The sequence below is a fragment of the Budorcas taxicolor genome, chromosome 11 (assembly GCF_023091745.1).
Source record: "Budorcas taxicolor isolate Tak-1 chromosome 11, Takin1.1, whole genome shotgun sequence".
Taxonomy (NCBI): Eukaryota; Metazoa; Chordata; class Mammalia; order Artiodactyla; family Bovidae; genus Budorcas; species Budorcas taxicolor.
In genome coordinates, this window is record NC_068920.1 from 69,998,771 (window position 1) to 70,014,347 (window position 15,577).

A 15,577-nucleotide genomic window follows, 5' to 3' on the forward strand; every position below is an offset into this window, starting at 1 on the left:
GAGTAATCAGACAATGGCTGGGTAGATGGGGGGTACTTTATAAATACCACAGGGAAATAGAGGGCTGCTCTTCTCTCACATGCTGCTGAATCTCAGGATCTCAGCGAGGTCATAGCCAGTCACAGCAAAGGAGCTGCCTGAGGGGTCACAGAATCGGGCACCACACAGCTGGGTGTCAGGCACACACTCACTGTGACAGTGTTCCACCTGGGAGAGAAGACAGCTGTTCAGGGCCTGTGGCTTCATCCTCCGGTCCTCATTCCACTCCTCTCATGACACATACCTCAATGCAGCCATCCTCTGGGCTTCTGCTCAACTTCCAGATGTGTATGAAGGTGTCTTCAGCAGCAGAGAGTAGCTATTTTAAAGAAAGGCAAGGACCAGTGGGAGTCAGATGTGCTGACCGAGGGCTGGTATAGGCTGTAAAGCCCAGTCCAGGTGCCTGGGGATGGGGCTACCCTGAGAGGCAGAGATAAGTCTGTGGAGTGCCTCTCAACATCCCAGCACCAGGAAACAAGGCTATGCAAGGACAGAGCGGGAGACTGACCTTGCCCACCTCAGGAGCCAGGTCCAGGGCACAGATGGCCCGGGCATGGGCGTCAATCTGGACGTGTATAGTTCCTGTACTGGCTTCATACAGACGCACTTGCCCATTCCCGTAGCCTGCTGCTACGGTCCCCTGCCACAGCTGCACAGAAGAACATGGCACCCTGCAAGGGTGACATCGCACTTGGATTTCCCAGACCTAAGCCCACTCCCCACCTTGAAGCTACCTCAGGAAGGCCTCAGCCCCCTTCTGCCTCACCTACCCGAATCCTGGAATCTGGGTCAGTAATTTGAATTTGGGCCCTGATCTCCAGACACACAGCAAGCCCGAGTCATCTGCTGTCACAGTGTCAGCCATGCAGTCCTAAGGGGAAAGGCAGGATTAGCCTTTTTTTCTCCCTGCTGGGTCCTATATACAGGGTAGGAGGGGAAGGGAGGCAGTATTTGCATCTTTGCCTCTCCAGGGAAAGGGGAAGATGTGGACCCATCACTGGCTGGAAGGGTCTCTTGGAAGCATTAAATGCTTTCGTTGTATTCCTTATAGACTCTGACTCCCTAACCCAACCCCAGCACACATCCTGTATGTTAGGGTATATAATTGTCCTCATTGGATGAATGATAAAACTAAGGCCACAGTGTTAGGACCTTCTGGAGTTCTTGCATTGAGCCACAGTATGACTAGACTCTGGGACTCTTGACAGCCCCTCAACTCAGGCAGCCAACAGAGCCCACGGGTCCAACTCTGTGCCAGGTGTAGTGTAGCATCAAGAGGTTTACAACCTAATCAGGGAGATAAAGAGTTGTCTTTGCGGGCAGTGTCAATTCAGGGTTCAGCTAAGGGAGATGAGTCAGGGCTGGAAGAGGGGGAAGGCTTCCAGGAGAGGATGGCACTGGAGGTGGGCCTCAATAGGGGGCACTCGCCCAAGTTTGGAGAAGGAAGCCACACATGCCAGAAACCATCAGTCCCAACTCCTCCATTCACACCAGGAGCATAAAGTATGAGTGAACTATTAAGTACCACGTAAATATAAAGTATTTCTGGACTTATCACTGGACCTGAGATTGCTAAAACTCAGCAAAGTGCACTAATTTGCCCATAGTCATTCAGCCGCTTAATGACAAAGCCAAGGCTTGAACCCAGGTCCCCTGCTTCCCCAAGGTAGGGAAGGCCCTCAGATTCTCTGGAACAGGTAGGGGGGATCGACTCACCTGTCCCTGGGCAGGCTCAGTGGCAATGTCTGAGATTGGCGTCTGGTGCCTTGCCAGCTCTTCACTCAGTACAATGTTGGGACCCTTGGTGGGGATGTCAAACACCAGTACCCGGCCCGACCATGTTCCTGCAGAACCAGTGCTCCACTGACGGCCTCCTGATGAACCCAGGCCTCCAGCCACCATGCTCAGCCTTCCCTCCATCCCAGAAACCTTAGTAACAAACCCACCTCTCACTGCTCCAGCAGCCCCACTCCCAACATTCACTGCCCTTTTCCCATACCATCCTGCCCCTCTGAACCCCTCCATGGCTTTTTGGAGTTTCTCAGACCCTCCTTCACTCCCACCCCTCTAACACTCCACAGTTTCCTCAGACCTGCAGCATCCTGGTCAAAGCCCACACCCCTATACCTCAGCACTCTCCAATGCCCTGCCTTTGGCCCCCTCACCCACACAGACGTAGTGGCCACTGGCAGCAATTCCTCGGGCAAACACAGCCTGCACTGAGTACGAGAGGGGAAAATGATTAGAAGTATTATCCCCCCTAGCCCCAGCAAACACTCCCTACCCCCAACCCAGTCCTGCAGGTACCTAGAGAGGCATCTCCAGCGTCCAGTGCATGCCAGTAGACCATGACGGAGCCGTCAGACTCGTACATCTGGAAGACCAGGGCAAGGATGGGTCATAACCCAGCTGACCTTTGCTGAGCTCTGTACCAGCTACTCCACATACTCATGTTAACCTTAGCCTGTTTAATCCTCAAAATTACCCTGGGAGGGAGGCACTACTTTTATCTGCATTTAGCAGAAGACACTGACGCTCTGAGAGAAGTTCACTAAATTGCCCAGGGTCACACAACTAATAAAAGGGAAGATATTGGAGATGGCACTTAAGAATTGGAAAACAAGGAAGCTATGAAGATGAGAGATGAGGGGGCTAAGCATGAGAACAGCTTGGAAATGTTTAGAAGTAAGATCACTGGGTTGGGAAGATCCCCTGGAGGAGGAAATGGCAACCCACTCCAGTATTCTTGCCTGGAGAATCCCATGGACGGAGGAGCCTGGCAGGCTACAGTCCATGGGGTCGCAAAGAGTCGGACACGACTGAGCGACCAAGCACAGCACACACACTAGGGGCTTTGGAGAGAAGTTAAGACTCTAGCGGGGGAGGATAGGAAGGTCCTCTTCTTACTTGTATTCCTCGATGAGAGGTGAGTACCAGCAATACTCGGAAAGGGAGGACACACCAGTGGATCTAGAGGGAGATGAATCAGAGTAAAAAGTAGTCAGAGCAGAGGACATGAGGACTCCGAAGTGTGGAAATTCAGATGGTCAGGGAAGGCCTATTCCTTAAGGTTTGGAGAGGAAGTACCGGGTTCTAGGTAGGGCGAGGTTCAGCAACACCACTCCCAACTCCACGCCTCACCTGGGTGATAAGTGGGGGGCTCACTCCAGCGCCCTCCTTAGCATGGAGTTGGCGCTGGGCCAAGGGCACACCCTCAGGAGCAGCGCTGAGTAGCTGGGCGCTGGGTCCATGGACTACTCCAAAATGAGTGAGGTTGCGGGCGGGCAGCTGCAGCACACTGAGGTTGTTGCACAGGGCGGCCGCCGAGCCTCGAAGCGGGATGGAGCGCTCCCGGCGGAACATTCTTGGGGAGAGACGGTCGATCCCAGGCGCGCGGAAGGCAGAAGACAGCCGAGATTCCTAAGGGGGCTTGGGGGGTGGGGTGGTGCTGACATGAGGCACTGGGAAAGCGCCCGGCGACTGGGTCGCGATGTGAATGAACGAGGGCCTTGGGGATGGTGATGGGGGTTGGTGGTCACGTAGTGTGGGAAGGGTAACGCGGAGCTGGCGAGGGGAACCCTAGGGCTGAGTCATGAGGTGATGGGGGGAACCCCAGAGGAGGAATGGTGATGGCCCAGGACCCAGTGGCCCCAAGAGCCCGAGTCAAGGCAGGATGAAGCAGGGTAGCCCCTAGGCTCTTCCTCCCTCAGCCTGGCTCCCCGAAGCCCCCGGACCAGGTCAGAGTTCACACCAGCAGCTCCGAGACTCCAGAAGCGTTCGGTCTCTCCGAATCCGCCGCCACCATAGAGACGACGCACGGACGCACGGCCGTTGGGTGGGGTGAACTACCCTAACGTGCGACGCGCGCCCGGCGCGGCTGCCGGGGCAACTGTGGGCGGGGCGAGCCTGCCTGCAGCGCGGTTGCCGAGGAGACCGATAGGCTGCAGCAGCCGCTGCTGCTGGACAGGAAAGCTGCTGGAGCCTGGGGGTTGAAGCTACAGTTGAGGCGATGGCGCACGAAGGCCCGGTGAGCTTTAGCTCAGCTGAGGGTGGCCCAGAGCGGGATTAAGACCAGTGTCCGGAACCGTGGGCCAGCTCTGTGCCACCCGGCATCCGCCCTTCACGCGGGCGTTCAAGATGACCGAAGAAGCCCTGTCGGTGCACTAGGACAGAAAACCTACCCCTGTACCACGCGCACTCACAAGCATTGTCACACTTGGAGCCTGAGGGAAGGAGGTTAAATGGGTGATGAAGAGGCCAAGAACAAGAAGTGACTTTGACAACAGTTAATGCGTTTAATGAGTCTCTTATATTGAGGTACTTATTTAAATGGATAAATCAGAATTGGTCAGGCACTGAGGAGAGGGTGTTGCTAGATAGGATTCATTTGGACAATTTCGGGAGGAAGAAATGGATTAAACAACAATTCTGAGGCTGCACTTCAAGTCTATTGTTTAAAAGCCAAGAAACTCTAAAATAGACTGAAGAGCATTTATGCAGTAATATCTCCAACCCCTCTGGTCAGGCCATCTAGGTGTAGCCATTAGCGCGGGTGTAATGAGAGCCTGGGCGGGGTTGTCTAAGGAATCAGCTCTCCTCTCCCAGCCTTACCTACCTGTGCTCTGGCCAAGCCTGAGCGGGGCTGTGGACCGTTCCTTTGGCTTGCCAACAGAACTGTTCTCACTAGCAGAGATGGGAAACGAAACTTAAGGGATTTTGAGTTCCGTGTGAGGTTTAGGAAATACCAGATTTGGGGGGAGAATGAATTTTGGGGAACACCATGTATGAAGCAATAATGTTAGGGGGTGGGGAGACAAAAGTTAGGGAAATTGTGTCGGGAAGGAATCAACTTGAGGGAGACAGTCGTGGGGAATTTAAGAGGCTCCCAATAATTTATTAGTAAATTCGTATGTCCTTAAAATAGGTTTTCGGGAGACTAGACTTTTCTTTTCCAGTGGATTTTTCTTGATTATAAAAGGATATAAAGTCATTGTAGAGAACTTATAAACTGGAGAAGAGTGTAGGAAAGAAACATATACACGGTGCTTTCCTTTTCTTCAACACATATTGGTTTACATACCTGAGATCATACTTGATATGTAACTTTATATCATTTCTTTCATTTAACATTACATCATAAGTATTTTCTTATGCTATTGTAAGACTGCCTTTAATCATCACATAATATTTCATCATATAGGTAGCACACAATTAGCCACCTATTTTCCTTGTTAGATGTATGTTTTCAATATTCTGCTATTATAAGTGACATCACAGGGAATATTTTAGAGAATATATTTTCATTTCAGAGTATGCCTTTGTGTATTTATAAAACTGGAATTGGTACTTTTGAAGATTGGACATCTTTTCAAATGTTTATTAGTCAATAGTTCCACTTTTGTGAAATATTATGTTCTTTGTTTATTATCCTTGGAGATCTTATGGTTATAAAAATTTGTATGCATTTTTAATGTATTTGGGAATATCTTTTTAAAAAGTTTGTTGCATGTATTTTTTGTTTAGGAAGCAGGATAAAGCCAAGCTCTGGAGTCAAACAAACCTGCGTATGAATTATGACTCTACTACTTCCTTACTCTGTGATCTTGGGCAAATTCTGTGAAATGGGGATAAAAATAGTATATAGTCTAAAAAATGTAGGAACTGAATCCATGTATGTGACTGATATACTTTAAGTGCCAGTAAATGATAACTATTATTATCAGCTTGTAATTAGGAATTTATAAAAAGCGCAGGAAAATTTGACATATATATATATACAGGTACCTACCCATTTCTGTATTATTTCTTACATTACTTTTATGCTTAGGCAGCTGTTTCTCACCCAGAGATTATATGACAGTTTAAACTATTTTCCCTACATTTTATCTTTTGTTTTAATTTTATTTTGTTTGTGTGCATGCTTTAATTCATCTGGAATTTATTTAGATGTATATTGTGAAATGAGGATCTAAGTTGATTTGGGGAGTGGGAGGAGATGGGAAACACACCAATAATTCCTGTACTGTTTATTGACTTTTTCAAATTCCTGAACTCTCAAGAATTTTGAATACTTTGAACTAGCGCAAATAGCAGGGACTGTGCAATTAGAGCTATATATAGCCTGGGTTCACTGTGTAATCCCAAGCAAGTGGAGGTGAACTGCTGTCAGGCTTCAGTTCCTTTGTCTGCGAAAGGGACTGAGTGAGCTGTTTGAAAAATTAAATCGTCTAGGTCACCTGAAAAGCATCTGTCACATAGTAGGCTCTTAGTAGTAAAGTGTCCCTTTCTAAAGGCCTTTCCTTCGTCTTAGACAACCTAAGGAAGCTTCCTCCTAACCCATAACTGCTGCTCCACCCCTCGGTTTCCCGCCCTGAGTGCCCTGTTCCTTTCCCACAGAGGCAGGTCCGAGACCGCGGCGTGACCCGATCCAAGGCGGAAAAGGTGCGGCCACCTACGGTTCCGGTGCCACAGGTGGACATCGTGCCTGGGCGGCTCACTGAGGCCGAATGGATAGCATTCACAGCTCTCGAAGAGGGCGAGGACGTGGTGGGTGACATCCTGGCTGATCTGGTGGCCCGAGTCATGGACTCCGCCTTTAAAGTCTATCTGACCCAGCAGGTAGGCCTGGATCCTTGTCCTTCAGACACATCTCCACTCTCCCTGACCCCTCCCTGCTGGACTAAGAGCCTTTCTCGCCTTCGCAGTGCATTCCATTCACCATCAGTCAGGCACGCGAGGCCATGCTGCAGATCACCGAGTGGCGCTTTTTGGCTCGGGACGAGGGAGAATCTGCAGTGGCAGAGGACCCCACATGGGGCGAGGATGAGGAGCCCTTGGCTTGCACGACGGATGCCTGGGCTCAGGGATCCGTGCCAGTGCTGCACGCCCGGGCCTCGGTGGGGCTGGAGGAGATGTCTCAAGGCGAAGTAAGCCCAGCCTCCAGCTGCCGCCCACCTCTCACAAGCCGCCCCCGATCCATTACTCACCCCTAACCTCCACCCCTGTGCATTTCCCCAGGACCAAGAGAGCGTGGACCAGAATCCTTTAGGAGGATCGTGGACGGATTCAGGTTCTCAGGAGCGGATGGAATCTTGGGAGCTAACAGTCACTCCGGGCTCTCCACCCACGCCCGAGTTGCTTCAGGAGACAGGGTCCCGGGGTCCTTTGGAGAAACTGGGTGACCCGTCGAGGAGCGACCACACTGACCTGTTTGCAGTCGGATCCTCGAACTCGAGCAGCCAACTGTCGATGGAGATGGTGCCGGCAGGCAGTACCCACGCTTCTCTGGAGCTGTCCTTGGTAGCCAGCCCTCAGGCCTCTGCCGAGCGGGCACAGCCCATCAGCTCTCAGTTCTCTCTCGAGGACCTCTACAGTTGCACGCCCCAGCCGCACGCGGCTGGAGACGGGCTGGAACTCAGGGAGGAGAAGGTGCCCCTCATCCCCTCGCGGGTGTTGGTGTCTGATCCTTCCGAGGGCGGCCCCACCACGCTCAACCCCTCGGCGGGATTCCAGCCGCAGCCGCCGTGGCTGGCTGACGAGCAGCCCAGCGCACTTCACTCCAGAACTGGCCGTAAAGGGGCAATGACGCGTCTGGACCCCGCTCGGCTGCCGCGCCCCTGGGTGCGCCCGCTGTCGGAGGTCCTGGTCCCAGACTCGGAGGGCCGCCCCCTGGAGGCCTACCGGGGGCGCCAGCGGGGCAAGAAGACCGAGGCCCCAGCCGGACCGCAAGCCTCCCTCCCCAGCTTCCGTGTCTCCGGGTCAGAGTTCTTCCCTTTCCCACCTGGCGTTCCTGTCCGAGCTTTGGGCCCCGGTCTCAGCCTCCAGTTCCCTACTCTAAGCTTAGGCCTACCGTCGCCAGGCTTTGGTTCAAAGCTTCCCTTCCCCAGTCCCGGGCTCCGTTTTCTCGACACACACCGGGCGCGCCCGGACATGGCACGCAGCCCCAGCCCCAAGCTCTGGCCGAGTGCTAAGTGGCCCAGCGGCTGGGAGGGGGAGGCCGAACTGCTGGGTGAGCTCTGGGCCGGCCGCACCCGTGTACCTCCGCAGGGCCTGGGCCCTGGGGACCGAGAAAGCCAGGATCCTCACCAATGTCTTCATCCCGTGCCTCAAGTTCTGGAGGCCACGTCCCAGGTGACGTGGAAGCCCGTGTTACTGCCGGGAGCACTGAAGCTGGCTCCTGGTGTGAGCATGTGGAACCCAAGTACGCAAGTGCTGCTTAGCTCCGCTGAGGCTCAACGGGACGACAGAGAAGGCAGCGCCTCTGCTCCCATCCATACAGGTGCCCCGAAGCCGCAGGTGACTGTGGCACAGCTAATGAACTCAGCCCTCAAAATGTGGTCACTCCCCTCCAAGCGCCTGCCCCATTCTAAGCCCTAGGCAGTGGGAATTCTACCTTCCTTCTGTCTGCTTGCCAGAAATAAACAGCTGAGTTGCCTTAAAAATTGGCCTGATGTCCAGCAGTTCCTTCCAAGTGTGTGCTTCCACTGAACTGGAGAGGTCTATAAGAACACAGCACATAATTACGCTACACCCTTAGGAGACCCTGCTTTAGGGTCAAGGTGGCTCTCCAGGAGAGGCATTCTGGAGAGCCATCCCCATTTCCACAAAGGAGCACACAAGTGTTACAAGAGGGATCTGCCTCTGTTGGGAGAACTTAGTCTCCTTCCAGTACGGGAAGAAGGGGGTAGCTCTGTTTAAGCACAGAGTGATTCAAGACATGAGGAATTCGATTTTCAGCCCCTGGAGCTCTATCAATTCACCTTAGAGTGCATATCCAAGTTTTCTTTGGAGACAAATTTGAGGCTATGCAGGATTTAGGGAAACTCTGACTCTTTTGATCTTTGACTTCGACCAGCAATGGAATGAGGCAATCAGATAGCTAGTGAAAATAATTTAAGGAGGAACTCACCCTCAGGTCCAAATGGGATACTCGAACACATCCAAGAGTGAGTGCCTCCTTAAATTTTGTGCTTTATGCTCCACATCAACCTGTTGGCTAGTGCTACTCAGCTTTCACTAGTCCTTCCCTGCCCCTCTCCTGTGGGCAGCAATTCCCGGTGGCGGGCCAGTCTTCTCTGCCATGTCGCTGTGGTCTGTACTCAGCAGCCCAGTATGGGGTCCTGGCTCTGTCGTCCTCATTCTGGTCCTCCTGCTTAGACTAAGTGTGCAGATCTGGCATAAGTTTTATCTCTGGGACCTCCAGCACTGCTCCACGGATTTGACTGGGAAGACAGCAGTGGTGACTGGGGCCAACAGTGGTGAGTGTTCCTCCTGAGCTGCCACAACCACAGCTTCCAACTGCCCCAACAGGGAGGGCAGAGAGGAGGACCAGCTCCCACTGTCAGAACCCTTGTTTCCCACCCTACTTGCTCCATTGCCCTCTAGTCACTCCCCAGACTAGCATACTCTGAAGCTGCCCTCCCACAGGCATTGGGAAGGCTGTGTCCCAGGAGCTGGCCCGCCGCGGGGCCCGTGTGATCCTGGCCTGCCGTAGCCGAGAGCGAGGACAGCAAGCCCTGGCTGAGATACAAGCAACGTCTAAGAGCAACCGCCTCCTACTTGGTGAGGTGGACCTGAGCTCTATGGCCTCCATCCGGAGCTTTGCTCAGCGGCTGCTGCAGGAGTGTCCTGAGATTCATCTGTTGGTTAACAATGCTGCAGTCTGTGGTATGTGCCTTGACTTACTTCCCCTAAACACATTTCCAGAGTTTCATTTATAGCTCAGGGACCTCAAAACAGGCATCCTTCAAGCCTAACCTGTACATACCATGGAAACTCTAATTCAGACACTATCTTGAAAAACCTAAAATTATCGTCTCAAACATCATTGCCGCCATCTCAACACATCCATGCTCCTTTGGTGTTTCTGTGCTGGGTTTAGTCACTCAGTCGTGTCCAACTCTTTGTGACCCCACCAGGCTCCTTTGCCTGTGGAATTCTGTAGGCATACTGGAGTGGTTACCGTGCCCTCCTCCAGGGGATCTTCCCAACTAAGGGATCCAACCCAGGTCTCCCGCCTTGCAGGTAGATTCTTTACTGTCTGAGCCACCAGGGCATTTCTATTGAACCCAATATATCCTCCCCAGACTTTGTCTCCCTAAGGATTCTCACTCCATTACCCACCACCTATGTTTTCATCTCTCACAGGGTTCCCTACCACACTTACTCCAGAGGGCCTTGATCTCACCTTTGCTACCAACTACACTGGACCCTTTCTGCTCACAAATCTGCTCCAAGGTAAGGAAGGATGGGTACTTACCTTCTATGTGACCCCTGCTTTTCCATTCCTCTAGCATTTTCATGGCTTACTGTCTATCATGCTCATCTCCTTTCCCTTGGCTCCCAGATGCATGCTGAGTAATGAGCCAATACATTGTTACTTTCCATACCTGGCCTCAGTCAAGATTAGAAGACTGGTAATGGAATCAGTTAGCCCCCAAATATCAATACATCCAGCAAGAGGATATAAGATCTACACCACACCTCTCTTTCCCTCAGGTCTGAGTTCTAGCTAGACCGGTAGAGTCAGTCATCTCAACAAAAGCTTCTTGAAGGTGGCATTAGGCTACTAGGTTTAAGAAGGCTGTGTTCTTCTAGGGAAGGGAAGGGTTAAGCAGCAGGCACATTCTCCCTAACATTTTCTCTGGATTGTCTAATAGCCTCTTTATAATTTTGTTTATTGATTGATTGATTTTTGGCTGTGCTGGGTCTTCCTTGCTGCATGGGCTTTCTCTAGCTGACCTGCATAGGCTTCTCGTTGCAGTGGCCTCTCTTTTTGTGGAGCACAGGCTCTAGGGTGCGCGGGGTTCAGTAGTTCCGGCCTGCGGGCTCAGTAGTTGCAGCTCAGCTATGCTGGGGCTCCGTGGTCGTGGTGCACGGGCCCAGCTGCTCTGCAGCACATGGGATTCTCCTGGATCAGGGATTGAACTCATGTCTCCTGTATTGGCAGGCAGATTCTTTACCACTGAGCCATCTAGGAAGCTCTCTAATAGCCTCTTTAAAAGAAAATTAATTTTTTGGTCAGGTAATGAATATATGTCCAAAGTACAAAAGGGTATATAGAAAAAGAAAGAAAAGGAAAACTCTCCTCCTCTCCTGGAAAATCAGCTGCCCATTCCCTTCCTGGGAGGCACCTCCTATTGCCAGGTCTCATGTACCCTTTAGTGAGGAATTAAATTAGTCCTGACTGGAAAGTGAACAAAGAGCAAGGTCAAGCTCTATGTGTTTGTAATGTGTTAATATATGTTTTTCCCTTTTCCAAAAATTGTAACATGCTACAATACCCTGTGTCTTGCTTAGTAATAATTTCTTGAACTGTCTTCTTGTTACTGAAAAATGTGTGTGTGGGACGTCTGACTACTCGCCACTCAAAAGCCAATAAACAGCCCAGGTTGATGGAAAGGAAAGTTTGCTTTATTTCGGATTCTGGCAACTAGTGGTAGGGAGGGTGGCGGACATCTGTGCAAAGGCCGACTCCACCACCTGACAAGCACGGGGTGAGAGCTTTGATAGACAGAGTGTGTGTAGTGGGGAGATTACATGTGGAAACAGCACATTTATCTCTAACAGTCATCTTCAATTGGTCATCAGTGGTCTGACTAGCATCATCTTCATTGTTTTAGTTCAGTTCAGTTCAGTTCAGTTGCTCAGTCGTGTCTGACTCTTTGTGACCCCATGAATCGCAGCACGCCAGGCCTCCCTGTCCATCACCAACTCCCAGAGTTCACTCAGACTCACGTCCATCGAGTCCGTGATGCCATCCAGCCATCTCATCCTGGGTCGTTCCCTTCTCCTCCTGCCTTCAATCCCTCCCAGCATCAGAGTCTTTTCCAATGAGTCAACTCTTCACATGAGGTGTCCGAAGTACTGGAGCTTCAGCTTTAGCATCATTCCTTCCAAAGAAATCCCAGGGCTGATCTCCTTCAGAATGGACTGGTTGGATCTCCTTGCAGTCCAAGAGACTCTCAAGAGTCTCCTCCAACACCACAGTTCAAAAGCATCAATTCTTTGGCGCTCAGCCTTCTTCGCAGTCCAACTCTCACATCCATACATGACCACAGGAAAAACCATAGCCTTGACTAGACGGACCTTAGTCGGCAAAGTAATGTCTCTGCTTTTGAATATGCTATCTAGGTTGGTCAATCTAATCACACTAGGACCACAGCTTTGTCTTCATTGTTTTAGGTAGAGTTAATCTTCAGTTCCAGGGTCTATTTGTTCCCATTTCTTTGTAGTCAGTTTTCAGAATTGTGGCAGCTCATGTCCTGGGTGCAGTCTGGTCACCATGGAGTTAACTTTTCCACCTGATATTCTGGTATCTGTAAGACAACTCACAGGATATGGCTCAACATATTATCTATAACCTTTGAGAAAGAACTAAAGGTCCTTGACTGTGCTTAATGACTAAATTACTATTATTTAGTCACTTTAGACTGTTTTCCTTGGTTTCAGCCGTTTTTCACTTTTCTGATTAAACTTATTCTTCAATTAAAGTTTTCCATAGACAAAAGGCAGGCAGAGGACATGGGGCAGGGAGGGGGGCAAGGACCACATGGTCCTACTCTTTCATTCTCTCCTATCTCCTCTGTCTAGTCTAGTTTCCCTTCTGTGTCTTCTAAGAAATCACCTTTCATCACATCACTTTCTTGCTTGAAGTTCTTGGAAGGTATTCTGACCTTTATACAATAACTAAGCTGTTTATCTCCACTTACAAAACCTCCTGCAGACTGAGAGCCTCGCCTTGACCTTTCCCAAACCCACACCCTCATCTTCAGCCAAAATTTTGTCTCTCTTAGGCCACACTCTGTCTTCTAAATCCTGGCTGTAATTTGCACATGTGTTTCCCTCTATTTGGAATATCCTTTCCCATCCTTTCAGCCTGGCTAACTTAATTCAGCTTCCAGCACTCAGCACAGATACCGTTCGTACTGTGGATCCTGTCCTGACACTTCTGCCTCCCACCAGGTGCCCCCATTTAGCTCATAGCTCAGTTGGTAAAGAATCTGCCTACACAGCAGGAGACCTGGGTTTGATTCCTGGGTTGGGAAGATCCCCTGGAGAAGGAGATGGCAACCCACTCCAGGATTCTTGCCTGGAGAATCTCATGGACAGAGGAGCCTGGCAGGCGGTCCCTGCGGTCACAAAGAATTGGACACAACTTAGCAACTAAACCACTACCACCACCTGAGCCCCTGTAAACAGCTCTGTTCCTGTACAGATGCTTTTGCATGAAGATCAGCCTCCAACTAGGTTGTGAGCCCCTTTGGTCTTTATGTCACTATGTTTGCAAGTCTGGAGGTCACTGTCCTCTTTAAGAATAATTTTCTCTTCAGCAAATTATGGCTGAATACCTCCACTCAATTTTTCATTTATGATTCTTCATCTAAATGGAGGGCTCAAAATAGTTTTAGTATTTTGAAACAATAAGTAAACTCATATGTGATAACTATAATTTTTTATACTTCATGTAATCTAGACTTTTTTTTTTTTGTATAGTTAGGACACTCTTTTCTTCCCCAAAGATTTGCTTGTACCTCTCCTATTGATAGTAATTTTACTTTCATTCTTTTGGAAGATAAATTCCAAAAAAAATTTTTTTTAATTAAAAAAAGTGTTTAATAAAACTCTTTCCCAAAAATCTCTGCACATATTTCTTTCCCCCTAAACCGAGGACCCATATGTCTTTAGTGCCTAGCATGGTGTCTGCCATAATTCAGGGGCGCAGTGAATATTTGTGGGATGAATTAGTGAATGAATGAGTGTATGAATGTGTGAAAGCCAATTTTCACAGCCTTTCCAGCCTCTCCTCCCCATTCTTAGCCATCAGCAAAATAAAAATATAAACAAGGATTAATTAAACCAGCTTCAGCTGGCAAGTGGAAGAAAAGGGAAAACTCCACTTTTACTTTAGGCAAAACAAAAAACAAAAAACACTAGAATAAAACAAGAAGAAGAACCTTCCGAAAGCAGTTAATGAAAATAGTCACCATTCACATTACACTGTGCACTGGGCCCACTGACTGTCTTCTGAAAGCCTGGGATGGACCCTGCTCTCCGGTAGTCTCGTGGAGAAGCAGGTTGGGGAGTGGGCATTGGGGGTTTACTCCATTACTTGGATTAAGGGTATGTGGTCTTCTCTCCACCTAGGGGCCCTTCAGCGGGCAGGGTCAGCCCGGGTGGTGAATGTATCTTCCTTCCGGCAATCACACGGGTACATTGATGAGGATCATCTGATAGGGGCCGGTAGACCTTTGACCTTCAACCAGAACTATGATTGCAGCAAATTGCTTTTGGCCTCATTCACTGGGAAGCTTGCCCAGAGACTTCAAGGGACAGGTAACTGCCTCTGACACTCCCTGCCCTTCCACTCCCAACACTACCTCCCAACCCTTCCCATCTCATTCCAATATATTCCGGCCTTAAAATACTCCCAATATCCCCAAGCCAGCTGTTAATCTCCTCCATTTATCGCCTGTGCACCCAGTATTTCTCTCAACCCCATCTTCCTACCTCCTTTTCATTCCTTTCCAACTTTCTCATCATCTACAACTTCCCTCTCCTCCAACACCATCCATCATATTCCCCCTCAAGATCGCCCCGTGCTTCCTAATACTTATATCTCCTTACTGGCTTGGGTATTGGCACTCATGTAAGTTACGAAACACGGACTTCTCTGGCACCACCCCCAAGTCTCCTGTCTCGTCTACCCGACAGGGCTGGTAGGATCCTTCCTTAGTTGCACACTGCAGAACCACGCTTAACTCTTCCTTCCCGCCGTCCTCCTCTCACTCCACTGTGCACTACACTGCTCAGGTGTGACTGTGAACTCTGTGGACCCAGGGGTTGTGTACACGAAAATCATGAAGCATTTCTCCTGGTCATATCGCTTCCTCTTCTGGCTCCTCAGCTTCTTCTTTAAGGTGGGTAGTGGAGAAGCTGGCGCTGCCTGAAGAGGGTGGGTCAGGGCTCTGCTGCTGCCCGTCCTGGTAAGCTGGAGCTTGCCTGGCTTTACTCTTCACTTCCTCTGTGTCTCTACAGGATAGCAAACAAGGTGCAGTCCCAGTCCTCTACCTGAGCTTAGCAAAGGAGCTGGATGGCGTTTCTGGGAAACATTTTAGCAGTTCCTGCGTGATAACTCTACCCCCTGAAGCTGCTCAGGATCCTCACGTGGCCCAAAGCCTCTGGAATACCTCAGTCCGACTAACAAACCTAGACAAGGTGGACTGATCTTCTGTGACCCCTGCCTTAACCAGCCACCCTCCCTCTGACTCCCAGCCCTTACTCTGATTATGCCTTCTGTTTGCCAGCTCCAAGGATCAATCTCTTTGTCTAGTAGAGTGACCACTTCCTCTTTCTGTTGGTTCAGGGGCATGGGACCTCAGATCAGCCAGGGGACAGTTTCAGCTTCTACTTTATTGCTAGTTGTCTGATAGAAGTATTCATGTCTTAGGCACTGGGATCTCCAGACCTACCGAGTCCCACATTATAGGGACGGGGAGTGAAACTCCTTTCAATGGGTATTAGACGTGCCAATAAGAGG

The 15,577-nt window shown here is 50.2% G+C and overlaps 3 protein-coding genes across 4 annotated transcripts; 2 read left to right on the plus strand and 1 right to left on the minus strand.

The window, feature by feature from the left end:
- Nucleotides 1–31: 31 nt before the first annotated feature.
- On the minus strand, nt 32–3,839 carry WDR54 (WD repeat domain 54). Of its 2 annotated transcripts, XM_052648996.1 has the most exons (10): nt 3,791–3,839; nt 3,181–3,468; nt 2,947–3,009; nt 2,347–2,413; nt 2,205–2,258; nt 1,756–1,883; nt 810–910; nt 548–710; nt 284–358; nt 32–207 (listed from the first exon to the last, which is right to left on the minus strand). In XM_052648996.1, exons 2-10 carry the CDS (start codon nt 3,400–3,402, stop codon nt 76–78), a joined length of 1,005 nt encoding a protein of 334 aa, XP_052504956.1. In that variant the 5' UTR covers nt 3,403–3,468; nt 3,791–3,839; the 3' UTR covers nt 32–75. The 2 variants fall into 2 exon arrangements, with proteins under 2 accessions (XP_052504956.1, XP_052504957.1); XM_052648997.1 differs by having other exon boundaries at nt 3,181–3,812.
- A 209-nt stretch (nt 3,840–4,048) lies between these two features.
- C11H2orf81 (chromosome 11 C2orf81 homolog) lies at nt 4,049–8,415 on the plus strand. Its single transcript, XM_052649596.1, has 4 exons — nt 4,049–4,066; nt 6,436–6,657; nt 6,744–6,965; nt 7,057–8,415. The coding sequence occupies exons 1-4, from the start codon at nt 4,049–4,051 to the stop codon at nt 8,413–8,415; spliced, it is 1,821 nt and encodes a 606-aa protein (XP_052505556.1).
- A 703-nt stretch (nt 8,416–9,118) lies between these two features.
- Nucleotides 9,119–15,264, plus strand: LOC128056958 (retinol dehydrogenase 12-like). The gene is made up of 6 exons (XM_052649788.1): nt 9,119–9,296; nt 9,466–9,705; nt 10,186–10,275; nt 14,185–14,373; nt 14,851–14,957; nt 15,076–15,264. The coding sequence occupies exons 1-6, from the start codon at nt 9,119–9,121 to the stop codon at nt 15,262–15,264; spliced, it is 993 nt and encodes a 330-aa protein (XP_052505748.1).
- The last annotated feature ends 313 nt before the right edge of the window (nt 15,265–15,577 follow it).

Bases quoted from the DNA above. Each gene is read 5' to 3' on its own strand.
- WDR54 (XM_052648996.1), bottom strand. From the start codon at position 3,402: ATGTTCCGCCGGGAGCGCTCCATCCCGCTTCGAGGCTCGGCGGCCGCC. The intron at 2,259-2,346 runs GTACCTGCAGGA...TCTCGTACTCAG, and splicing joins CGCTGGAGATGCCTCTCTAG to TGCAGGCTGTGTTTGCCCGA. The intron at 711-809 runs GTAGGTGAGGCA...TCACCCTTGCAG, and splicing joins ACCCAGATTCCAGGATTCGG to GGTGCCATGTTCTTCTGTGC.
- C11H2orf81 (XM_052649596.1), top strand. The intron at 6,658-6,743 runs GTAGGCCTGGAT...TCGCCTTCGCAG, and splicing joins AAGTCTATCTGACCCAGCAG to TGCATTCCATTCACCATCAG. The intron at 6,966-7,056 runs GTAAGCCCAGCC...GCATTTCCCCAG, and splicing joins AGGAGATGTCTCAAGGCGAA to GACCAAGAGAGCGTGGACCA.
- LOC128056958 (XM_052649788.1), top strand. From the start codon at position 9,119: ATGTCGCTGTGGTCTGTACTCAGCAGCCCAGTATGGGGTCCTGGCTCT. The intron at 10,276-14,184 runs GTAAGGAAGGAT...CTCTCCACCTAG, and splicing joins GCTCACAAATCTGCTCCAAG to GGGCCCTTCAGCGGGCAGGG. The intron at 14,958-15,075 runs GTGGGTAGTGGA...GTGTCTCTACAG, and splicing joins TCCTCAGCTTCTTCTTTAAG to GATAGCAAACAAGGTGCAGT.